This window comes from Carettochelys insculpta, chromosome 2, assembly GCF_033958435.1.
Source record: "Carettochelys insculpta isolate YL-2023 chromosome 2, ASM3395843v1, whole genome shotgun sequence".
NCBI classification, from domain to species: Eukaryota; Metazoa; Chordata; order Testudines; family Carettochelyidae; genus Carettochelys; species Carettochelys insculpta.
In genome coordinates, this window is record NC_134138.1 from 253,110,880 (window position 1) to 253,136,902 (window position 26,023).

At 43.6% G+C, this 26,023-nt stretch overlaps 1 protein-coding gene across 7 annotated transcripts in view; it reads right to left on the reverse strand.

The window, feature by feature from the left end:
* PARD3 (par-3 family cell polarity regulator) overlaps positions 1–26,023 on the reverse strand; it is a 735,311-nt gene that overhangs the window by 629,793 nt on the left and 79,495 nt on the right. For all 7 annotated transcript variants that reach the window (XM_074984984.1, XM_074984976.1, XM_074984978.1 and 4 more), the window contains exon 2: positions 3,314–3,415. In XM_074984984.1, coding sequence (XP_074841085.1) covers positions 3,314–3,415 — 102 coding nt within the window. The remainder of the gene's footprint in view (positions 1–3,313; positions 3,416–26,023) is intronic.

A 26,023-nucleotide genomic window follows, 5' to 3' on the forward strand; every position in this document is an offset into this window, starting at 1 on the left:
TGGGGGTTGTGAATGTCAACTTGTCGGGGATGATCCTGCTTGAGGCAGGGGACCGGACTAGATGACCTCCTGAGGTCCCTTCCAGCTCTATGATTCTATGGTTCTATGATGTGCTGTCTAAATTAGAATGAATCATCCAGTTTCTATTTTTATGTTAAAATCACTATCACAGCAGTTGTTTTAAAGTAGAAATAACTGAGGCACAAAATTAATGTTCTAGAGTATATTTCCCTGCTATAATTCTGGGGTGTATTTAATATTTCATATCATGCCAGAGAGTGTCCACTACCACTAATCTATTCTCAGTCATTAAAGTGCAAAGGAAATCAGGGGATAAGAGGGATGGTAAAAAAGATAAAGAAATTCTAACAAACTGCATATTAGAGAGAAAGGAACCCTCACAAAGACATATTCTTTATTCCACTTTTAGCAGCAGTTATCTGTAAGTATCTAAGTCCATTTATAGCAAACAATTTATCCATGGAGACACTGGAACTGGGGCAAATATACTTCACACTGCTCCTAGAGTTTGATATTTCATGAAAATAGCTGCCTCTATATAACATTTAAAGAGATCTAAGGTGGACAAGAGAGGTCTAGGTTGGACATTAGGGAAAACTATTTCACTAGGAGAATGGTGAAGCTGTGGAATAGGTTGCCTGGGGAGGCGATAGAATCTCCTTCCCTAGGGGTTTTTAAGTCCAGGCTTCCCCAAGTCTTGGCTGAGATGATTTAGTTGTGATTGGTCCTGCTTTCCACAGTGGGGTGGACTCAATGACTTATCTCAATCTCTTCCAACCTTATGATATTATAATGTATTTAGAATTAAGGCTGCAAACAAATGCACAGCCCTTAACTGTCCTATACTCTGTATGAAAATTGTTACTATTCTGTAACAGCGTTTTCCAAGATGTGAGACTTAACAAAAACCTGCATCAAGTCATACACGTGGCTGCTTAGTAAAGATTAGACTCTCAAACTAAAGATATACAACTTCAGAGTAACAATTGGATACTACAAGAGCAGGGAAAAACTTTAGACAAATGCAATGGTGCCATTTTAAAGATCACTTCTAGGTATAACATTAATGCCAAAGAGGATGACTAACCAACTCCATTCTTTTTTTGTGCATTTGAATATCTTTTCCTTGAAAACGAACCCAAAAAATGTTATGAGACCAATTCTGAAAGGTGCCCAGTATTTTGTTCAGCAAAACACTTCAGCATGTGCTTAGTTTTAAACACAAGAGTAATCTCATGCTTAGGTAGTAATTAAAGTACATGCTTAAGTTTAAACATGGACTGTTTAAACATTCTTAATTACATCATGTTTGGTTAAATATGAACTTATGTGTTTGTGTGACTTGACGGCCAACAATGCTCAGCACCTTGCAACACTGATCTTTGTATCGGTTAAAAAAATCATAAAACAATTGAAACTTCTGCTATACGTCTAAGTAGCAGCAGCCCAAAACTGAAAACAGAATCAAAAATGTCATTGGTGTTTCCAGTGAGTGTAAAAATCTCAGAAGATGTGTAATCAAAAGACAGTGACTAATGACTGCAATACTTAAAAACAATCACAATGAAAGGTCAAACTGGAATGATTAATTCAAGGATAATCTAGTACAGCACATCCTACGTGCAAAATAATTTTATGATTCACCCTTCCCATCAGCAACCTCAAGGCTCTTTAGGGGAAAAATTAATTAATTAATTAATTAATTAAAAATCAAACATAAGTGATATATTCAGTGAATAGAAACTGAGGACAGAAATGCCAGCTTCATAACATCTTCATAAAATAAAGAGGAAACAAGCTAGCCACACCTACAGATATTGTGTAAGTCAACTGTCTAAAAGGGATCTTCTTCACTCAGGCAGCTCAAGAGTACTGATGTAATAATAGCACTACTAATTTCAATGGCAGCAAGAGTGTTTCTCCCATTAGTCAACCACATAACACCTACACACAGTTTCAGTATGAACAATCCCCCAGTGGAAGCCTGCGAGCAAAGGTTACAGCCAAAGAATGAAAACTCTAAATAATCCAACAGTAAGTGCCTCCCTTAGGAAGGAGAAGGGTAAGAAGTGCATGACTTGAGTGAGTTAAACAGAAAACAAATGCGGATGGTAATCATCATCCTACTTGAGGCCCGTATGCAAAGCTGTTGCAAGAAGTGCTTTAAAATGAAATGGTAATGTTACATGGTTTCCAACCATCATGATCTCTTAGCCAGGCACTATTTTTATAGGGAAAATTCCTAAAAAGGAGACACTGTATGTTGTTACTTTATACAACTTGAGCAATTTTAGCATTTCAGACAGACAGTGAGGAGTCGTCTATACATAACAATTCTCTGCTTTATAAAGCTTTAGTACATGAGCAAAAATAACTCCGTCAAACTCTGTTCAAGTGAAATATTGACAGACTATTTCTAAATTTGAGTAATTTTCAAGACATTCTCAAATTGCCTACTGGGCTCACAACGGTTATTATATGCCTTATGATAATAGGTACACAACCCTGAGAACAGCATCTCTGGACTGAAGGTTCAGTTTCATTGCTCAGTACTCCCGTGCAGCAGACCCTTATCTTCACTAAGAATAGTCTATCATGTTACATAAAACTTCCCCAACTGACTACTGTCTATGAGCTTGGATAAAATAGGAAACACTGTTACTTAAAACAGTAAATGTGTGTTTACCATATCCAATGAAAATCCAGCATTAAAGGGAAACATGAATTAGCTGAGTGCAACCAGAAAAAAAAAAAAAGTTTTACATATCTGACTCTCAAAATTACATCCCAAAAATCTGAACTATACAAGCAATGTGATATTTTCACAAACGCTGAGTACCACGTAGCTCCGTTAATGACTTTCGAAAGTTAAAACAGGATGCTCAGAACCCAAAACTAAACTACTTATTTGGATCCCTACTTAAAGAGTTAGGATCTGAAGTTTAAACACACATTTTGGAAAATCTTATGTATTTTTAAAAGGGATTTCCTCTCTCTTCTCATCCTTGCTTTCATATTTCACTTACATTTATATTGCACAAAAGCACCTTGATTTAAATTAAGTGTTTTTTATTACATTTCCAGTTCAATTTCACTAATGTACTTAGAATTTTTGTCAAAACACTGATATTAGGTGGCTCAGAAAAAATACCTTCGTGTTCTCCCTCACCTGCTTCCCTACCTTCTCTTTTTTCCCTCTTACCTCATCTTCAGTGCTTACACTACAAATATAAAGCAATGTGTGTTCGCAAACCATGAATTGTGAGCCTGTTTAATAGCGGTCTGTACTCACTCTGTCTTTGTCATCAGCAACATCACAAAGAATGTCATCAAGATCTAGGATTCCTCCATCCCCATGCTCTAGACGATGTACTTGTACCCAGTAGTTTGGATCCTGTATGCAAAAAGAATCAGGTATTCAATGCATGTTGTTAAAATAAATTTCCCAAACAGTTCATATGTCCAGCCCTAGACTTACTGAAGTTAATGGGAAAGTTTCAATTGAAATTCAAGTCCTGTAAATAAAATCTTTGATCCTCTGAACAAAACTTAATTATGTAACGTGGAAAACAATGAGAAATCATGTGTTTTAGGACAAACAGATGCCTCTGACAAAGTGCGTTTTTATCCATGAAAGCTTATGCCCAAATAGAACTGTTCATCTTTAATGTGCCACAGGACTCCTCGTTGTGAATGCAAACCAACATGGCTACTATTTTGATACTATGTGAAGTCAATTTTTTTTCTCCTTTCCATACCTTCAGTATTTTTATGTCACCAATTAATGCAGTAGGTGAGCACATTATACCAATACTGAGTGATGGGGAATGAACATAAGACAGGGTAGTACTATCTTTTTCATGACAGAAAATCTTCCAAAACCATCTCCCTAGACAAAAATAATTCAAGCACTTCAATCTATAGATTCCTGTAAAGGAAAATTTCCCTTTATACACCATTAAAAGGTTCAAAGAATATCTCAGAGACATGTCAACCTCCAACAATATTTTTTTTTACATACAATTGCAATACAAGACATGTATGTTTCATATTGTATACAATCTGTACCTTAAGGGAAACACCATAATTTACCAACAAATGAGGGCACAAGGCTTCTGTAATATACCCTAACCCTTGCACCATATACACCACTATCACTAGAATGATGCTGTATCAATAGAAACCATTTTCTCATAGACATCTACAGTATCAAGCCTGAGTTACTAAGTTTTTTAATTCCTGAAAGAGATTATTTTTATACTGAAAAGCTCTATTATGACCACGGAGGGCTGAACATGACACAACATGTAACTTCTCCTTGCCTCTCAGCTATCCCATCTGTGTAACGGCAATGATCTTGGCAACAGTACAACTCCATGCACTGTTGCTATATGTCTAATATCAGGACTAATTCAACACGTGGTGTTCAGAGTTTTCAAAACTGACTAACAGCTTTGGGTGCCCCAATTCTGCAGGGTTCAATCTTCTACATTTTAAAGAGGCCTGAGTCTCAGAAAGTATTTCACTCCCACCCTTAAAACATGAAACACTTTAAAGGGGTTTGAAGACAGGCCCCTGAAAAGAAAGGCATCAAAAAGTTGGAAGATCATGGCCTGCATGTGCTGCAGTGGGAATGAACTAATTATTTTATGAACACACCACTAAATTCCTGTAGTATCACCCCCGACTTAAATGAAAGAAGCAAAGCAATGTATGTTTTCACCAGAAACTCTCAAAATATTTAAATAGATTTGGGTTCCCAGTCATAATGTCTGCTCTGCCTCTAGCTTGATCAGATTGTCAGGCGTTCAAGGCTGGGGCTATGGCCAAGCTGTACCTTGTCCATGCCAAGGGCACCATCAGTACTGAACAAACAATGATAACATTCCTAAGCAGTGGGTCACAAATCTGTTACACGTGGATCTGACATCAAGGGCATATATTACTGTGACTGAGATCAGGCATACAGTGGGATTTTTTTTTTTTAAATAAACAGAGGATGTTTGTCAAGGTAATGGCTGCAGTATCTGATGTCTCCAAAGTACTTATCCTCAGCCACATTATCTCAACTTCCCACTTGGACTTTTAAAAAGGTACAAATTACGAATTACTATTAACTCTCACTTTAAGTTGCCTAAAAGTATTAACATTTAAGTGACTTGAGTTTCAGATAACAGATATTCAAACTCAAAGCTACTCTGCTACCAACAGGAAGAAAAGTGGGAAGCAAAAACCATTGATGTCTGTGGGAGGCAGAACTCTTGGACAAAGTTCTTTTATCTCATTTTCATATGTGACGGGCTGGAGGTGGAGAGGCAAACCGCACCCACCCCAAACACACACTGACATTTTAACATGGTGGGGGAGCAAAATATCGGAGGAAAGATTCATGTTAGGAGGAAGAAATAAATGCTGTTAAGCAAGCATTTTTAACTGGAAAACAGCCCCCCCCACCCCAACATTATACCTCCACTTCTCTTTTCCTTTGCTCCCACATACTGATTTCCATTCTCCTTGGTCCTCTCAGTCTCCATCCTCCCACTCAAACTGTCTACAGAGATTGCATATACCTCCTTTCCCTTCCTTTGCCAGCTTGAAAGAACATAAAGAACCTCATTCTGAACCCAATCGAGGCTGCGCTCCTGCACAGTATTTTACATGCCACGGCAATGCTGTCCGCAGCATAAAAACAACATGCACAGGCCTTGGTTTCAGCCCAGTGCTGCCGCTGGTGAAGGGAAGGATATTTTGAATAGATACAACTAGTGTTCCCCCAAATTTTTTCATCATCCATAGGTGAAATAAATCTTGTTATATGCACCAACGCATTTGCACATGTCCATCAGCAATAGAAACATATGCTGCCCACTGTGGATGGCCATGAGCGCTCCGCTAATCACCACCGAAGCACTCAGCTTACAGGAGATACTGGATACAACCTAAATTGACAAGATCGTGGCTCATTAACTATGGCTCGGTCTACAACAGGAGATAAATTTTAATGTAGGTGACTTAGGCTGAACTTGTAAGGAATCAGTCTATATGACAGGGGCCATTCTGTTGATTGAAGGGCTCCTGAGGTTGAATTTTGTACTCCTACTTTTGACTAAGAGCAACATCAAATTGGACCTTGCATGGTCAACCTTGGGAAAGTGCAGACTAAGCACTGTGAATTTATCATTCTTGGCCTCCTGGATGTATCCCACAGTACCACAGTGTGACCACTCTGGCCATCACTTTCCACTCTACTATCCTCCAGCAGTGGGGGAAGCACCCTGGGAAAATTTGAAATGAAATTTCTTGTCTGGCCAGCATAACGAGCACAGCAGGGAGCACAACTCAGGAGCACATCTGGCCATGAATTCTCAGGGTCACAGACAAGCTCCAGCATGGAGCGTGCAGGAGATCATTGCCGAGTGCTGGGGAGGAAGAGGAGAATGAATGTGTTGGGGAAACTACAAAGCAGCAAAAGCAATGCAGACACAAACACGAGAATTTCACAGGACAAAGAGGAAAAAGGGTTCACCGGCTATGCCCAGCAGTGCCATATTTCATAAAGGAGCTCAGGCAGATGTATCATAACACAAAGGAAGCAAATGGACATTCCTGGTCATCTCCACAAACATGCTGCTTCTATGAGCAGCTGCATAGGATTCAAGGGAGTGAACCAACCACTGTACCCAAACAGTCTATGGATACCTCCCAAGAGATCTCTTAGGAAGCCTCTGGCAACAGCAAAGAGGACATGGTGGATGAAGAAGAGGACGACGATGACAACAATGGTCAGTAAACGAACTGGAGCAGCTGATCTTGCTGACAGCTAGGACCTTTCTGTAACATTGGATCCCGTCCCCTTCTACTAGGATATTTTGCAGCCAGAGACTGATGATAGCAAGGCCACTTTTGGTGAGCTCTCATTTTTAACTGCGCTACAAGTGTGTTAAGGCAATTGGGTATGATCTGTGGCAGATGCTGTACCTACACAGACCGGGGCTCCCGGAACAGCCTGTTAATGTGCCTGGGGACAGAGCACCCATCCTCGTTCCACATCGCCATAAAGCTCTCAGATAAGTACTCTCTAATTTCCATGAGGTTTTGGGGGAGGCCTGTCTTATTCTGACCTTGTCACACCAAGATACCGGTAAATAATCTCAAGTCATGGCACCACAGAGCAGTTCTGCATAACAACTGGGCCTGTGCCCACACCTGAGTCAGCATTTGTTCCTTGTCCATTTTTCTTATTCTAAGCAAACTAATGTCTCTTTTGCGAACCACAAGAAGCAGGGGTAGGAGCATTAAGCTACTATCAGCGGTCTGCAACCTGTGAATGAAGTAAACCAGCCAGTTCTTCTGCACATTCTTTGAACTATACTAAAAACATCCACACAGCTTTCACAAAATAATGATTCTTACTGATTTACACTTTCCAAAAGAATTCAGTTGTTCTAGAGCAATGTAGATAAAAGCATGTGCCTCCCATTTGGTGCTGACCATAATTGCCAAGCACCTCTAGGTCCTGGCTTGCACATGGCTAGGACTCCAAGATGCGAAAGAATTTTGGGGGCTTGAAGCTGCTGGGGGGGGGGGAAGTCTCCCCCAGCAGCCAAGATTTTCAGGGGCCTGCTGCTGCACAGGGGACTACTGCATCTGCCCTCCCCGCCACTGAACTCCCCATCCTCCCCACCCTAACAAGGATCTGGTGGGAGGCGCTAGCTGCTGCCGGGTGGGAAGTTTTCCCCGGAGGTTAAGATTTTTGGGGCCTTGCTGCCGCACAGGAGGAATACTTCAACCAGCTCCCCACTGAAACCCCTGCCACACCCCCTGCCCCAACAAGGACCTGGGGGGCTATCAAATACCAGCCAAAATACCGAGAATTCTAGAGGGATGAACCGTGGGATAGGTTGCCACAATACACTGCTGCAACAGTCAATGTTTACCAAACGAGTGTGGCAGCTACAAGTTGACTTTGTGAGGAGCACATGGGGAGGTAAGGCTAGACAAATTCGAATTTATAAAATCCAGCATTACAAAATTAATATTAATAAATTCAAATTTACCTTGTAGTGTAGATGTAGCCTTAGTTCCTCATCTTGCACCCCATTATGTAAAGCAGAGCTACCTCTGGCATCTCAAAAACCCAGCTGTTAGTAAAACTTCATAGAATTTACAGGCTACCGTACGGTTTACATTTCAAAATAGGGCATCTATTACAATGACTCACTGCCAAAACTCAAAGACACTCGGCATTTGAGATACAATCTAAATTCGTCCTAATCTGGAATAACAAAGCTCTGTTTTAGAGAGAACTCCTGCCTCTGCAAACCCAATCTGCCTCTTCAACCCCCTCAACCAAACTCTACCTGTTCTTGCCCAAATCAGGTAACTCCCCTAGCCTCTGTTTCCTATATGCAAAAATGGAGGTATTACGGAGAGGGTACAGATGCAAGACTGACTAAATCTACAAAGACAGCCGTCATTAAACTGAACTCTGGTGTTTCTGGATCTTTATCCTGTGTTTGGACAGCATGTCCGCAAAAGTTCCACTCCAGTCAATGTTAATAAAAGGGTAACATAGCAAAGACACAAAATTACAGGGTTGATGGAATGACAACTTCAAAAACACAATTGCTGCCCTTATGTTACCTCGTATGTCTAATCTACAGTAAAATGTAGCTTAGATAAAAAGTTATGTTCTTCTGTCAATTACTAACGCTTTTTAAAAGGTGTGTTTTTTCTTTTAAGAAATGTCAAAAAAAAAAAAAAAACCCATACCCAAACCCAAACTTCATTTCCCCATATGTATTTTATATCTTACTCCAGAAAACCTGAGCTGAGACCATTGTGGTTCATTCCTGTTTGGCAAGCCACTAACACCACATAGTAGATCAGCAAGACTAGACAAGAAAGACCTAAAACAAGTTTGGCAAGAGCTTACACAGACAAGATCTATTAAGTAAATATGAAACAACAATAACCCATTCCTCTACTCTATGTGAAGAGAGCCATTTCTCCATTCCCCTTTGCTCCCAGTGAGTACTCCACATTTTACACTTTTTATCTACATTCCTTTGGAGCAATGGGAAAGACTAGTTTTCAGAAATGAATGCATCCCAAACTGAAAACCCAAGATCTGACCGCTACTAAACTTTGTGAGTAAGTGCAATCCAGACCCAGAGCTGAACCCGTATTTTGGTAACCATCTATTTCCATATTTTACAGCAAAATAAACAAACAAACTGAATCCAAAAACCTTAGATTTGGAAATGTTCAAAATTGAGATATATACTATGTGGCTCGAGCCCATGCAAGATATTTATATTACCTTCAAAAGACATTTGATTAAGTTCTGCCTTGAGTGCCATTCAGGTACAATGCCACTCATTTCAGCAGGATTCAATGAGATGTATGTCACTACCTAATGTTACCTAAGTATTTCCTACCTAATGTTAATAAAACATCACCAAAGAGAAGTTTTGTAACTATTACTAAAAATATTATTTCAGCTTTGATGGAAGATGTATCAGATCAAACCTGGTCTGCAGCGCTAACTGAAGCTTCATATCAAGTGGCAAAACTTTCTGATCAGTCCTTGGGAACACTGTGAAAGGCATTCTGTGTCATTGTTTGCATGGTACTGGTGAACATGTATGAAGCACTACAGGATAGTGTCCTAAAATGAAATGTCACCCATGGTAACTGTTGGAGCTGTACTCTGCACAGCCCATGTAGAAAGCATTATCTACCCAGCACAATGAAGTACTGAGGAATTCTATTACAAATCAGTTAATACCAGTACTACAATTAAAAACGCTTAAGGTGTCCCATTCTGAATTTGTACAGACATCTGATGAGTAACTATCTGGCTGTGTCACACTATTTTACTGTGTATAAAAAATACAAGTATAAAAGACTGTGATTCAAAACTGTACTGCTATAATACCCAGCCCCTTTAAAATGGTAAAATGGTCAAGAGAAGAATACCTGGAATCTTTGAAGTGGATATCACTTTATAAATTGGACCAATACCAAGAACTAAATATATTTTGAAATGGTATTTAGAAAATTGTTTGGGAAATCGTCTCCAGAAAATATTTTTATGATAATAGACGCTTGGAATCAAACACAGTTTTACTCCAGGGGCTACTCCAAACAACAACATTTTGAGGACACCTTACATTTCATTTCTGAAGTAGAATTAGGTTTTTAAAATTCAGACTTTGCTATTGGAACTATTATTTTTTTAAATTTTGGCAATCTAATGAAACACCATTATATTCACTCACTTGTGGTTGCTAATCTCAACGTTCAATTAACTTTTTAAGTTTTCACTACAAGTATCAAGTTGCATTTTATTACAGCAGCAGATTAAACTACGTTGCTCTAGAACAAGTGAATTCTTTCGGGAAGTGTAAATCAGTAAGCATCATTATTTTGTGAAAGCTATGTAGATGTTTCTAGCATAGTTCAAAGAATGTGCAGAAGAACTGGCTGGCCTACTTCATTCAGTTCAGGAGCACAGTTAATGCTAAGCTTGAAATTCAATGCAACAATACAGTCATTTAATCATTGCTTCACACTCCTCAAGTCTAAGCAAGTCAGTCCTCTTATTTCCCGTGCACAGTACCCAGTTATACAATCCATCTAGCTGTGCTCTGAAAATTACTTTGACATTTACAAATGCTTCACTTTCTACCTCAGTTATTTATAATTAAAGAAAAATCTTGTTAATTGCACACTTTATCTAATAAGTGCAGTCCGAAATTATCAAATCTAGTAAGCCACTTACATTTTGTTTATTCCATCAGGACTACGTAGAAAAATAAGACCTACTCAAGGATAAACTAAGAAAGCAGATACCAAGGAGTAACCTTACATTCTACAGGAGGGTTCAGGACCCGTGGCACATGAGCCAATTTTGATAAGCACATGAGGCAGGAGCTCATCCCCACCCCTCCTCCCCCATGCAACTGGGAGCATGCTCAAACCCATGCTGCCTGCAGATTAACAAAACACCAGCCAATGTTACCTACCACCACCTAAGCAGTAAAAGCTCTGCATCTTCATTTATTATTTAATGAACCTGGTGTAAACAAGAGAATTAATGACTTTAAAAAGTATCATCAACTCTCAGATCCTACCCAGAGGTCAAATTTCAGTACTCCACCTCAGAAAGGCTGCTCACTCTGTTCTGTAGATATTTTCTTCATGCTAGGGTATTACAGTGTTACAGGGTGTCCTCGGGGTGGTGGATTGAGGAAGCCCTCCGTGGAGTGATCTTAAGGAGTTGCGCTGAATAATACAGAGTAAGGCACTCTGGAACAACCATACCTAGGAGGAGGGAAACTCTGATTCCAAACTGGGGCAGACTGAGCTCACCAAGCCTTTTGAGGCACATCAGTCTAGGAGAAGGTGAACTCTGATCTCAAACCTGTGCTCTCCCCCTGCAGTGTACATGTCACAGTTCTTGTCCCTCTACACGATGGTCAGTGACAGAAGAGAGAGGGGGTTAGAACTCACAAGCCAGCCTCACTTAAATCTATTCATATGTGAAATTATTTCTCCTGATGCTGAAGATTTACCTCTTGATCAAAGTCCTAAGGCAGTGGCCAAGTGATGTTGGATACAGGTGGAGGACAGCACTGGAAGTGTTTAGTCACAAACCTGCACATAGGCAGCCCAGGTATGATGGTCATCTATCTGCTGAACTGGAATCACAGCAGCTCCCATATCCTGCCTAGGTGTCAAAGCAGCCCTACTTAGGGACAAAGCTGCTCTCTTCAAGACAAGAGGGGGAGAGAAAACAACTCCTAAACCCAGCTTGTTCCAATTGCTCTGCCGGTTAACTGCAACCGACTGGCTTTCCAGTTTTTGCTGTCACAAGGAAAAAAAGTCAATGACTAAACAGAAACCACCTTTTGCATCCTGGAACATAAACACACACTACTTGATCGCGATGATTGCCATGAACACAGGACAGCAATCATTGGTAGAGAACTTGCATATTATAAAGCTGATGTTGCAGCTTTAAGTAAAACATTTATTTCTGGTACCAGCTAGTTCACAGAGGTTGGAGCAGGTTATTCATATTACCGCGTGGGCTACTCTGAGGGTCATCCAAGGCAAGCAGCATTGGCTTTGCCATCAGGACACCACTAGTCCCCCAGCTTGCATCCAAGCCACGTGCCATCAGTCTTTGCCTTATGACCATAAAACTTAGACTGGCAGGGACAATGCCTTGTACTTGTTGGTGCATATGCACCCACTTTGCCTGCCACAAATGCTGAAAAGAAGGCCTTCTATGTTAGTCTGAATTCAGTGATGTCTTCAGAACCTTTTTAATCCAAGCTCTATATGTATGTATGTATACATGCATACACAGTGATTTTAATGTTACAGCTAGTCAGGGCTACACCACATGGCCAAGGTGCTTGGACATTATGGTAGTGGTAGCAAGACCTCAGGCAGCACTCTTCTTCTTCAACCCTGCATACAGCATGAGCTTGCTCGTGCAAGCACATTCTTCTAACAGGTGAAGAAATACAAAGCAACTTGGATGCTTGGATGCGCTCTTGGTCTAAGCATTGGTATATGATTACTTCATCACAAAACAAAGATCTGCCTGATGTCAAGCTGACTTGTGCAATGCATGTCACTAGCTCCTGGTCCGACCACTACATGGTCCTCAGTTTTGTCTCTTTGAACCTTTGTCCATCAAAATGTCATCAAAACAGCCCCACTTAAAACCAAATCTCTGTAAGAGATGTGTATTCACCATTAGAGTAATTATAAAGGAAAGGGTAAGTCTGGAGTGCACGCAGCCTATTGTGTAAGCCTTGCGTCAGAAGGAAGGCAGGAGGTTCCAGAACCTTGCACGATGAAATGTGCCACAAAGTGGCACATCCAAGTAACTGTGTAATGTATTTTTCATAGTGAATTTAGTCCTGGAGTAAAGCCAGACCTAGGAAATTCCTCTGTTTACACCCATAGATCAATTACAACAAGGACAGCAGAGATTCAGTCCTCTGCTGTCGCACAAAGCAGTCCCTGTTCCACAATCAATGTAACTGGAAATACTTAAGGGACTGTTATAGAGGGAACAGTAGTAAAAAGGGGAACAAAGGGAGTTAACGCTGGAAGCAACTCAGCCACATTGACAGAGCAGTGCACAGGGTTTAATCAAGTTCCACCTTTTCAGCTTGATTTGCATTCAGCTTCACTCATTGCAAATGTAACAGCCCACTCCTAAACTGGAATGACCACCTCTGGGGATGAGACAAAGTTTAATTCCATTTCACTCTCTGGATTCTACGAGATTATCAGTTATGGATGGCACACAATATAAGGTTCACACAAACTAAAGAACTACCAGATAACCAGTTAACGGGAATGAACTGGGAGCAACGATTTCAGACATGAAAGACTCTACCAAGTTAATCATGTCATATATATGAAATAGGTATGCAATTATGAAGTGGAAAAATATTTACAGAGATTAAAGCTCAGTAAAATTTGCTACTAGTCAGAAAGTTGCACATAAATTTGCTCACAAATTAATTACTATGCTTATCTTATTTTTGAAGATATTTTAAGTGTTCTGAACTTGCATTTTTTAACCATGTAAACTTAGAGATTTTGCAGATCTTTCCAAATAACTGTTCCTACTCATTTTCATATGCAAAGCACTTTCCTATGACTCTTATTCAAGTCTGCATTTACCTAATCAGATTTCACTTATCCATTTCCACTCATGATTAGTGTTTGTCCAACATTTTGAAAACAGCTACATAATGTGTGTTAATATGATTGCTTAGGGTTGAAATGCATTTGCAAAAATGTAAGTAAGTTAGGATCTGGATGCTAATATCACCAAAAAGTAAAAGAGCAAAAGCTGCAAACTAGTTTTCTAAGTTTTAAGGAGAACGAAAAGTGGGGATGTGATGGGGTTCTGGGGTCCCCCAAGCTCTGCACCCTGTCCGCAGGCAGGAGAGTCTCTCACTTAGCAGGAAAACAGCAGGTTTATTAGCTGACAGGACACAGCATCACACAGAGGAGTCAGTACAGCAGGCAGAGACAGCCAGTCCAATCCATGTTGGGGAGAGGAGGCCCCGAGGGGCCCCCAGAGCTGGGGCCTGGCCCCCTCCTTTGTCTCTCTCTCTCTTCCAGCCCAGACTAACTGCTTCCAACTCCCAGTTCCAATTCAAACCCCTCAGGCTCCACCTCCTCCTTTGTCTGCAGTACAAAGGTGTTACCTGGTTGTCAAGGTTACCCTCAGCAGGAGCCCCACACCCTCTGTGAGCCACTCACACACACACAGGTACCCCCCACTTCATCACATCTCTCCCCCCTTCCAGACCGAACTGAGCGGGGTCACTTAACTGGTGACCTGGGGAAGTTCGGGGCTCTCCCCTTGTGATAGGGCATTGGCTGTACCCTCTGTTCTCCCCTTGATGTGCACCACCTCCACATCATAGTCCTGCTGGGGGAGGCTCCAAGTTAGGAGCTTGGTTTTGGCCCTTTTCATGTGATGCAGCCGGGCAAGTTCCTTTAGTTCCCTTGGGTTGGTTGGTCTCGCTGCAGCACCAACAGATCGAACAGGTCTTTTGTGGTCTGGGTCCTGCCCCATCTGACCACCAGTTCATACAGCTGCTCCAGCTAATGTTTGGAATTCAGTTACAGTCCAGTAACGGAAGGTACAAATGCTTTCATCCTTGGCATTTAGCCAGACCACCACAATGGCTGTGTGCCTTAGTTTCCCCTTCCATGCCACACAATAGGTTTGGAATGTTCCTTTTCATGTTAGAGGTTGCAAGACTAGTTACAGGGAACAATGGTGACATTTTAGAGTTACAGACTCCTTTAGCATACAATTTATGCTTCTACATTAATGTTGTCATGTTACATGGCTCTTTTTAAACATTTAGTGCATGGTACAATTTTACAGCTTTTGGTAGCAGCACCCCTTGGTTACAGCAGTTAGCGTGAGTAACAGAACAAACCCATTGCAACTGTACATTTACGTTGCTCTTTGGTAGACCACAACTTTTGTGCAACCTCCTTGAGAATTTGGTATTTTGGGGATAAATGGCTGAGGCCTTTTTTAGCACCATCAAGTTTTAATTTTCTCTCTTGCCCCCTGGGGTGGAAATTTGATCTCTCTGGCTGTGCCCTCTCTTCTAACAAGAGCTGGGCCATTGATGATCTCAGGGAGACGGCCCCCCCCCACCAGTCTGGAAATTTGCAAACCAAACTGCTTTCTGAGAGTTGTTTTGTGAGTCCCAGACGCAGAATCCACATGAAGGAATCCCTGTTTATCCCTTACTGGCCCACCAGGCCCAAAGCTCCTTTGTCCTTCCACCTCCAACTACTGCCTCCCCATGGAATCAGAAGTGGAGTCCAGTATAAGAATATAAGTGTTTCCACCATCTGGAGATGGGGAATTGCTGGCCCTCTCCTGCATCCTACAGAGACTGACTGTGCAGCTGTTTTATTTGGTTCTCGCAGGGCTGCTCACATTTCCTGATAGTTTTTACTTTACTTGCATTAACTTCCAATTCCTGAGAAACTTTTACACTGCCTGCTTTGGACCCTTCCAGAGCACAGCCAGTGGTTTCACACTCAGGCAGGTCCTGGCCATCAGGAGCTGAAACAAACTTTTCCCCAGGCAAAGGGTTGCTCTGGTGCTTACAGACAAGCACCTTTCCTGTTCATTCTTCTCCACCTCACTCCCATTTTCTGCAGTCCCCACAGACGGGTCAGGAAAAGTTTCAGGGAAATTCTTTTCCTTAAGAGCTTCCCCAAACAATAACTTACCCCTGTCTGGCTCCACAGGGGCACTGCTCCCTTGAGCCACAACCAGCTCCTGGGTTTCACCTAAACCCAGGATCACTTCTGGCCCATCAGGCAGATTCCCACGTAATCCCCCTTCAGGCAGACAGCCAGTACCACCGGACAGAAGGTTAAGGGTCCCTTTCCTCCCTTCTGCTACCAGCTCCTTTATCTTCATCAGTTAGCGTAACTCCGTTGCCTGTCTGTTCTTGTGTCCTGGCGAGAGGATGACTCTGGTAGGACAGAGTCCTCTCACCCCCTCCCAGTAACACCTCAGCATCAGGCAAAGAACAAGTACCAGAATCGTCTGGTCTCTGGGATTCCCTGATGATACTAACTGGATTAGACCACGTTAAAGCATCATCCCCCCTGAGAGACACAGAGGCAGGCCCACTTCCCATCTGGGCTTCAGCTGCCCTCAGATCCAGCTCTGGGATCTTGGCTCCATCTTGAGCCCCCACAGGCTCAGGCAAAGGATTCACTTCCCCAGAAGCAGAAGCACTTTTCTTGCACCAAGGACCAGTGTCCTTATTAGGGACACCACTGCCCATCCCAGAGCCATTCCCTCTGCTCCAGCCCCCATGGCTGGATTCAGAGACACACCTGGAATGCTCTTTTCTGGTGGTTCCTTCTCCAGCCACCCCAGGCTGGGGAATCTTCCTCAGACAATGGGCTAGTTTCCTCATTGGCATCTTTTCCAAACGCAGGCTCTGCTCTCTTCCCAGGCTGCTGCTGCTGTTCAACACAGACAGACAATGGGAGACACTCTTTCCTTTGTCCCAGCCCCCCGGCTGGTCTCCACACACACACAGAAGGTGAAGCAGCTTCTCTCACAGACAACTTGCCATTCCCAGTGGATCAGCTGCTTTCCTGCACAGACGCACAGGCACCTTCCTCGGCCCAGGCCTGGAAAACTTTTTGCAGGTCTGTCTTGGCCACTAGTAGATGATGGGTTGGAATCGCTCCTTCCCTCCTTGAGCTGTGGCAGGCCACTCGGTTTAGAGCTCCATGCAGTTCAGGGTTCCCTGCCCCGATCCGGGCTCACCTCTGCAGTATTTTCCTTAACCGTCAGCTCTGCCACTGCACATCCACGCTGCCTTGTCCAGCTTTTTTAATCTTGATTTGGTTTCCAGGTGCTGCCACTTCACAGCGGAGTTGCTGAGCGTGGTTGCAGGCTCTTAGGCTGATGCCCTCTGCACCCCACGATTCCTGGAAGAATCCCTTCAGTGTGCCAGGCTCCTTGCGGGTCACAAGCTGCCCGGGTTTAGGCCGTAGGCCCCTCCGCCCTCTGGGACCGACTCCAACAGACTCCCAGCGGAACCCCTTCTTCAGTGTGACACCCGCTCTCAGGGACCATGAGCACACTGTCTTGGGACAAACTCATTTAGCGTCAGCCTCCTCAGGGGTCACTTGTTCCTGGGGTTTGGGCTCTCGGCCCCTCCACCTTCTGGGACCGACTCCAACAGATTCCCAGGGGTAACCCCTCCTCGGGTGTGACACCCTCTCTCGAGGACCACAACCGCAGTTGCTTGGGTTCGGCCGCAGGCCCCTCCGCCTTGGGGAACTGCACCTCACTGCCCTTCAGCACACCTGGGTCTCGCAGGCCCCACTTCTTTCGGGGCCCCGGTCACTTACTGCTGGATGCTCCATCCTCAGGGTGCAGAACATCCCACTTCTGACACCAGTGTGATGGGGTTCTGGGGTCCCCCAAGCTCTGCACCCTGTCCGCAGGCAGGAGAGTCTCTCACTTAGCAGGAAAACAGCAGGTTTATTAGCTGACAGGACACAGCATCACACAGAGGAGTCAGTACAGCAGGCAGAGACAGCCAGTCCAATCCATGTTGGGGAGAGGAGGCCCCGAGGGGCCCCCAGAGCTGGGGCCTGGCCCCCTCCTTTGTCTCTCTCTCTCTCCCAGCCCAGACTAACTGCTTCCAACTCCCAGTTCCAATTCAAACCCCTCAGGCTCCACCTCCTCCTTTGTCTGCAGTACAAAGGTGTTACCTGGTTGTCAAGGTTACCCTCAGCAGGAGCCCCACACCCTCTGTGAGCCACTCACACACACACAGGTACCCCCCACTTCATCACAGGGGGAAAAAAAGCTTTCAACTCCCATCTTAGCAGGTAAAAGGGAAGTGATTTTTAATTCTGTATTACAGCTACACATTGTTACCAAATCTGAAATCTTAATCTTTTTTTAAAACTTTTAATCCCTATGATTTAGCATTTAACATTTGTAAGCAGTGTTACAGACAGGCAATAAATTTTATTGAGGGTTCATCTACACTAGGGCTATGGCTACACTAGGCAAAGCAAGTGGAGAGCAAATAGGCAATTCTAGCTTACTTGGGCTGTCCCTACTGAACAAGGTTGATGGGGGAGTTTCTCTCATGTGAGGAGTACAAAAGTCAACTGTGAGCCCTGAGGTTGATTTCGCATGTCCCTACTAAATACACAAAATCAAACCCCAGATCAACCCTGAGCAGATCCATCTTCTGGACTAGTGTAGATGTAGCCTAGAAACTTGGGTCAGCACAAGTTGACCCTCTCTAGTCCAGCATTCTCTGGCTTGTCAATATACATGGTCCAGATTGATTTTAGTTAACTAAATGTGGGTGGCCAAGTTTCCCGCTGTCCCATAACATTTGTTTACAGCTACTGGTCCTGGCTCTCAGTACTCTGTGCAGTTAGTTAGCTCTAATTTACCCTGAATCTCTTCTAAGAGCCCAGTAAGCAGTGAAAGTGTTGGAAATACTTCCAGACAATATCAGCTTCCTATGGTTCTGCAAATTCACTACCAATTAGCTCCCCCATGATGCTGGACTAGAGCAGTTCAAACTGCATAATCTTGTTGCCCAGGGGTGTTTAAAATATACACTCACATGAATAGTTAAACCAACTTAAGCCCTGGTGCAGACATTAGTAGGTGAACAAAAAATTCTCTTACCCATCTACCACTTCTCCAGGAGGTTGTGTGTCTGTGCCCTTTGGAGAAACCCTGCCATCAGCATAGGCAGTGCCTTTACTCAAACACTACAGAGGTACAACTGCTGTGTTTAAATGCAGAGAAGCCCTAAAACATCAAAGTAAGACCCCTATTGAGAATGCAGTCTCACCAGTTTAGCTGTCCTATATCCATTGCACCATAAGTTTTGTATGCGTTTACCTTTCAGCAAAAAAATATCTATTAAAATGCCTCCTTGCACATGCCTAGTCAATTTTTCCAAGCCATATTTAAAACACAGGTATCATCTTCACTGGGGATGAACCACAATTTAGTCATTGGAGACCTGAAACTGGCATCCCTATGCTGGTCAAACGCAAAGTGTAAATCCTGGATTCAAGAAGAGCTAAGCTTAATCAATGCAAATTTCAGCTTTCCTTGTCCACACTTGGTGTTTGCACAGGGGTTACTGCAGTTACAGATAAAGCCACTGAGGGCTAAAACCTGGGTATAGACAAGGCCTAACTTTTCCCACAGGCTATCACCACACTGCCCTTCCCCATCCTAAGGGTTTCCACATGGCTATTTTAAAACATGCAAACAAAATGCTAGCGTTTTAACTCAGGACCTTCAACACATACATCACTGTCTGCACTGTCCTATCTGCAGCTGTGTTGGACTGTCAACTCTCTGGAACAAGAATCCTGTCTGCTCTACTGCCTGAACAGACAGGAATGAATGCATCAGATGCTGCCAAGGGTGAGCAATAATAGTTACCCAGCACCATTCCAAGAGGTTTTCCATCCTGTGTTAGTGGCCTTCTTCCTCTTCACATGTAGACCACCTCTCCTTCCCTTTGTATCTTTAGCTCATCTTCCTGTACTGTGTCATACGCCACCCACTTCCCAAGTAGAAGGGAACTCCACACCTTTTCGGGATCCTCCCCATACCTCAAACCACCGATCTTCCTCTGTGCATCTAGAAATCTCACTATTCTCCCTCAAATGAACTTATTTCTGTCACTCATCTCTGATTAGGTGCTTCTGATCGTCACATCTCTACTCAGCCATTGTAAAATTACAGTACCAATTGAAATGGAACTTCTAACAATATAACTGCCCTGAGTATTTGCAAACTAATGTAAAAGCACATCCTCTCCTTTTATATTGTCACCCCCACTAATTTCACCTAGCACCTTATCTGTTCTGTCATCTCTATTCAATATGAATTGTGATTGCAGAATCAGGGGCTTAATAATATGAAGTAATCACTGATGGCTGGAGAGAAGGTCAATGTCTGAAGCATCATTTCACCTCCCTTCCTTTATCATCTATAGTTGTCTGAGGCATCTAACAGTACACGGAACTTCAAATGACTCATTACATCTTGCAAGACTGCTTCATCTTTTAATGGCATGTCTGCACTGGTCAAAAGTAAAGCAAGAGACTAGATTAAGAAGGGAGCAAAGCTAGACTTCACATCTAACACAGAAAGAAATAGAAGATGTATGCGTTCAGAGTTGAAGATCAGTGGATCCAAAAAGTCTACTGTGAAGGATAGGAAATCTATTCCTCTGTATGGAACAAACAGCACACAAAGTTACAAAAGCAGCCTTATTTTCCAATGGAAGGGAGTAATACTGAGTTGTAAAATTTCAGAATAATATGCAACATGACATTTTGGTGTGCTGCCACCTTCGTAGAAACTGGTTTAAATTAGGGACTTCCTATCTTTGTAATATAGCCTAACCCTGGAGAGAATATAAAGAAATAACTGAATTCACACACTGAAAGGTCACATGAAAATTTCATAAAATATAATTCTATACTGCAGAAGTATACCTTTGAGAATTGTTTAAAAAAAAAAAAAAAAAAAAGGCAATTATCCTCTTTTTTTTCCACCCATGAGAGACATACATTACAGTGTTCATTATCTGCTTAAAGTTAAGTTTGTTTGGCTGTTTAGGGGGGGTTTTTTGGTTTCTTTGAGCGGGTGGGAAGATATGAATTGTCTGTTCACAAACTGATATTTATAAAAGACACTGTCACAAGAAAACTAGGCAGATAACTGAGTTTTTTCTGGCATATGGGAAAATTATTTACACAATACTGATGTTAAAAAAAACTGTCCTAAATGTTTCACAGCCAATCTGAAAAACAAACAAACACAAACACAAGTCTTACATAACAGTATAACTGCAGAAGAGCATTAATCATAGTTTATCAATTAATTCAAAACCTCTCTGTTTGCTTTTACCTAGATCACTGTTCTTTGAAGCAGACTCTGCCTATTGGATATGCTACAGAAATGGCCTTAGTGATTTCATTTTCCATGAGCTTCATACAGTACAGGTTCACAGAAGCTATGCAAATCCCTATCCATTAAACCTACTTATAAGCTACCCTGGACCGTCCTCATGTATATCTACACCAGAGAATACGGTAAAATACAGAATAAAAATTTTTCTACCTGAGGTCTCTCCAACATCCATTAAATAACACTGGAAAGCCCAAGAACATGATTTCACAATTTTAGTGTTACCTGTACACCCCTGCAAAACCACAGCTCTCCATTAAATATCCGCAGATAACTGGGACCGTGGATGCCGTTCTTTGCTTCCCATCTTTCTTGTTCATGGATCAAACGCAGATCCAAATTTTTAAATCTGGAGGGCTCTGGAGCAGCAGTTCTCAATGTGAGGTTACTGTTTCAGGGGGTCACTTAGAAGATCAAAGCCCTGAGACCAGGCACCCCCTCCAGTGGGGCGAAAGCTCCAGCACTCCCCACCCCCAAGTGGGGCTCCAGATCTCAGCTCCACAGGGCTGTGGACTCACCTGAAACTATTTTGTCATGGATGCCCAGTCGAGAACCACAGATCTAGAATGCGGGTGCAGCTCTCTATAAAAAGTAGAGGGTCAGATACAATTTCATTATCTTGGATGCAGATCCAAATTGTTGCACCCACCCCAGATTCTAGCTGTACAGCTGAAGAGGACCATTTGTATCATTGTTGCTACCACTCAGACAAATGCATTCAATTTTACACAAAATTTATGAACAAAAGGTTTCAACGGGAATCTGTCTGATTATCCTGTTTAAATAAATGTATCAGCACAGTATCTAAAGTCATGAAGAGACCCGCTAAATCAACCCAGAGACCCACTAAATTGACCCAGAGCACTCCAGTTGATTGCAGTACTCCACTAGAGAGAGAAGAATAAGTTAAACTGATGGGATAGCATCTTTCATTGACACAGTACAGTGCAGACACCACAGTAAATTGACCTATGCTGTGTCCAGTCCAACTACACTGTTCATATAGCTGGAGTGGTGTAACTTAGGTCAACTCACCCCAGGAGTTTAAACAAGACCTAAAAATCACCAGCCAGGCAGAAAGCTGCAACTTATTCTTACTGCCTGTAGAGATGTAGTGACTTTGGTGGAGGCACTCCACAATACATTAATCCTTCCCCGCAGCTGGCTGCTTATTATGCTAACAGCCAGAGACATCAGCAAGGATTGGGTCCCCCAATACTCAGGCAGCATAGCCTCTGCCGTGAAAAGGTCACAGTTTAATGGCTGGTCCAAACAAATTTATGCCAACTGGATATTTTCCCCATAAAAGTCAGAGGGTGGGTATGCTTATTTCAAAACAGACATGACACAACACCAAAACAAAAAGCAGTCAAGTAGCACTTTAACGACTAGCACAATAGTTTATTAGGTGAGCTTTCGCGGGACAGACCCACTTCTTCAGACCATAGCCAGACCAGAAAAAGACTGCTCACCTAATAAACTATTTTGCTAGTCTTTCAAGTGCTACTTGACTGCTTTTTGTTTTGATAGTGTATAGACTAGCACGGCTTACTCTCTGTTACTATGACACAACACATTAGCCAAACTTGGTAACAAAGAAACTCCACATCAGCCACTTCTGTTTGGAAGTAAACCTGACTTCAGCAGGAGAGTGTGTGTGAACCTGCCCTAAACATGAGAAACTTCTTCTGTCTGGTGTAAGGGAGCTAAAAAACAGACACAAATACACCCTGCTGGTTACATCCCTTTCTATGGTATGGGAGAGAGGATGAAGATCCAGAATAAGGGACACTAAGAAGCCTTTCTGCCTCCATTCAGCTGACTCCTCCTGAAGGTGAGCGGGCAGAAAGGGGGCTTGGAATTTAAAGTAAATCTAAGAAGAGGCACCAAACTAAAGAACAGGAAAGTTGTGCATTTACTGCATTAATTGGGGGCTATTCAGTGGATGGAGCAGCAGGAAGATGGGTTATTTTTTGTTCTGGGGAGATATCCTGTAAGGGTGGCACAGGGCAGTAACAGGGTCTCTCAGTGATATTCATACAGTCTATAACATGTAGGATCAGCTCCAAGCAAGTAACACATTTGGAAAAAACAGCAAAGGGAAAAAAAAAGGATTCACTAGCTGTGGCTCTACCTCCCTCTACACATGCCTTAGAGTAATACCAGCCATTCCTAAAATAGTTTACTGTACACTACTTGCTTTGTGGGTAATAGCCCACAGCTCACACAGTCTCACAATATAAGAAGGTCAATTTGATCAGATAACCAGGTGTGATGGAGTGGGGGGAGTGCATGTGAGAGTCAGGCTGGATGTCTGAGGCAAGCAGCAGCTCCCAGTGGCTAAGGATGACCCTGGGGCTACAACTGACAGGTAACACCTCTGCCCTGAACAAAGAGGAGGGAGGAGCCAAGCTGGGTTTTGAATCGGGGGCAGCAGTTAGGAAGCTGGGGAAAGAGGAGCTGGAAGGCAGCCAGCCTGAGGAGGGGGAAAGCTACACCCCAGAGGGGCACCCCTCGGGGTCTTCTCCCCAGGATGGGTTGGAAGCACTGTCTCTGGCTGCTGTGCTGTCGCTTCTGTGAGAAACTGGGCATCTGTTGCCTAATAAACCTTCTGTTGTACCTGCTGAGTGAGAGTCAATCCTGCCAGCAGACGGGGTGCAGTGCAGAGGGACCCCTAAACCCCATCACACCAGGTATCTGTGCTGCTTCTTAAGACCATCTTTTGTTCCCATTATTGGTACACAGGGCCATCCTTGCACATATGGGCTACGTCTACACGTGCCCCAAACTTCGAAATGGCCATGCAAATGGACATTTCAAAGTTTACTAATGAAGCGCTGAAATGCATATTCAGCGCTTCATTAGCATGCGGGCGGCAGCGGCGCTTCAAAATTGACGCTCCTTGCCGCCGCGCGGCGCGTCCAGACGGGGCTCCTTTTCGAAAGGACGCCGCCTACTTCGAAGTCCCCTTATTCCCAGGAGCTCATGGGAATAAGGGGACTTCGAAGTAGGCGGCATCCTTTCGAAAAGGAGCCCCGTCTGGACGCGCCGCACGGCGGCAAGGAGCGTCAATTTCGAAGCGCCGCTGCCGCCCGCATGCTAATGAAGCGCTGAATATGCATTTCAGCGCTTCATTAGTAAACTTCAAAATGGCCATTTGCATGGCCATTTCGAAGTTTGGGGCATGTGTAGACACGGCCATGCAGAGTAAGCCAATATGGAGGACATCTGAAAATTTGGGGAACCACTGAGACTTATTCTTACCTGCTGCCCCAGTGGTGGTTCAAGTTATGGAGATGTGAGCGTAGAAATGTTGTGGGGGAGGATACGTGCTTACCATTGCTGCTGATCCGTCCCGGCCAGAGGCACTCTGCCAGGCTTCCCACTCCTTGGACGCTGCAGCAAAGCCATTCACACCCCCACCCTGGATGGACTCTCCCAGTTGAGTTGCCAGAGGGGGCACCGGAAGGTAGGGGGCAACTCAGGATGGGTGCAAGAACAAGTCACATGAGGGGGCACATGGGAGGGAGTTGCACAGGGCCCCATAATTCCTAAGGACAGCCATACTGGTATTCTTAGCTTTGTGATATTGCCGACCATAAGTCTTCACTAGTTCAAATTTCAGAGAATGACCGGGTCAGGACTGCAGTAATTCAGACTTCTGCTTTATTATTCTGGTTGGATGGAAGCCTTTTTAAATGCCAAGAAACAGTTCTGCAAAGTCTACTTGGTGTTTTCTTGAAGAGATTCATGTAAATGCTGTGACTGTAAGACTCAGAGCACTTCTGGAAAGCTCAGGCTCTGAAGGGGATAGCTGGATCAGAGGGGATACCCGGGTCAGGTCCAGCAAAAGCTATTCTGGGCATGAGAGCAAAACCATCAACAGGCCCACACGTACCCATTGCATTATCTGTCTGACATCAGCACGGTGCTTTGACTGCACTGGCTGGTACCCAGTAAGCTACTAACACCAGCTGAGCACTCTCTTCCAACATGGCGACCTGGAAGGGATGCCAAGTGTCTAACTGCACAAACCCAAAGACCTATTCCCTGCCCATGCCTTCCCTGAAGCCAGACCCTTGTCCCGCCTCTTTTCCAAGGCCCCACCATCATCACACCATCCCCCTCCCCCTGCCACGTCACCTGCTCTACCCGACCCTTCCTCACTTTCACCAGGCTGAGGCCAGGGGTTGAGGTGAAGAAGATGATGTGGTGTGCAGACTCTGGGTAGGAATGTGGGTGTGAGTGGGTGAGGAGGGGTCTGTGCTCCAGGAGGGAGTTTAGATGCCAACTTTGGGCTGGGGGTTGAGGTACAGAAGGGGTGTGGGCTCTGGGTGCAGGCTCTGGACTGGAGAAGCGTGGCAGAGTGCAGGAGAAGGTGCAAGATCAGGCTCTTAGAGGGATTTTGAGTGTGGTCTCTGGGCTAGATCATGGGTGAGAACGGTCAAGTTGTCCCCATATGTCACTGCCCACAGTCACTGTCCCCAGAGCTCTCATGGTCTGCAGTTCCTGGACAATGGGACCTCTAGAATCAGTGCTCAGGACAGGGCCAATGCATGAAGCCTCCAATGCCCCTCCCCACTAGTGAACTGCACTGGTATCTACAAATACACTTATACAACGTTATGGCTGTAGTTTTCCCTATTTACCTTAATTTATTTCTTCATCTTGTCTATAAAATGTTTTAATTTGGCACTAAAGCTGCTGCTGTCTCATAGTTAAGTGCTTGAATACTGTGATTTTCAAATGGGACTTCTTGGTAGAAATACACATGGAAAGTTCTTAAAGCTGCATATAGGGACAGTTTGAGGGTGAAAGGTCTACCAAAGATCTGACTAGTACAACTCATGGGAGGGAGGGAGCAAGCGAGCAAGTGAAGGAGGGAGAAGAAAATGATTATTCTGGTGAAAAATGGGGATT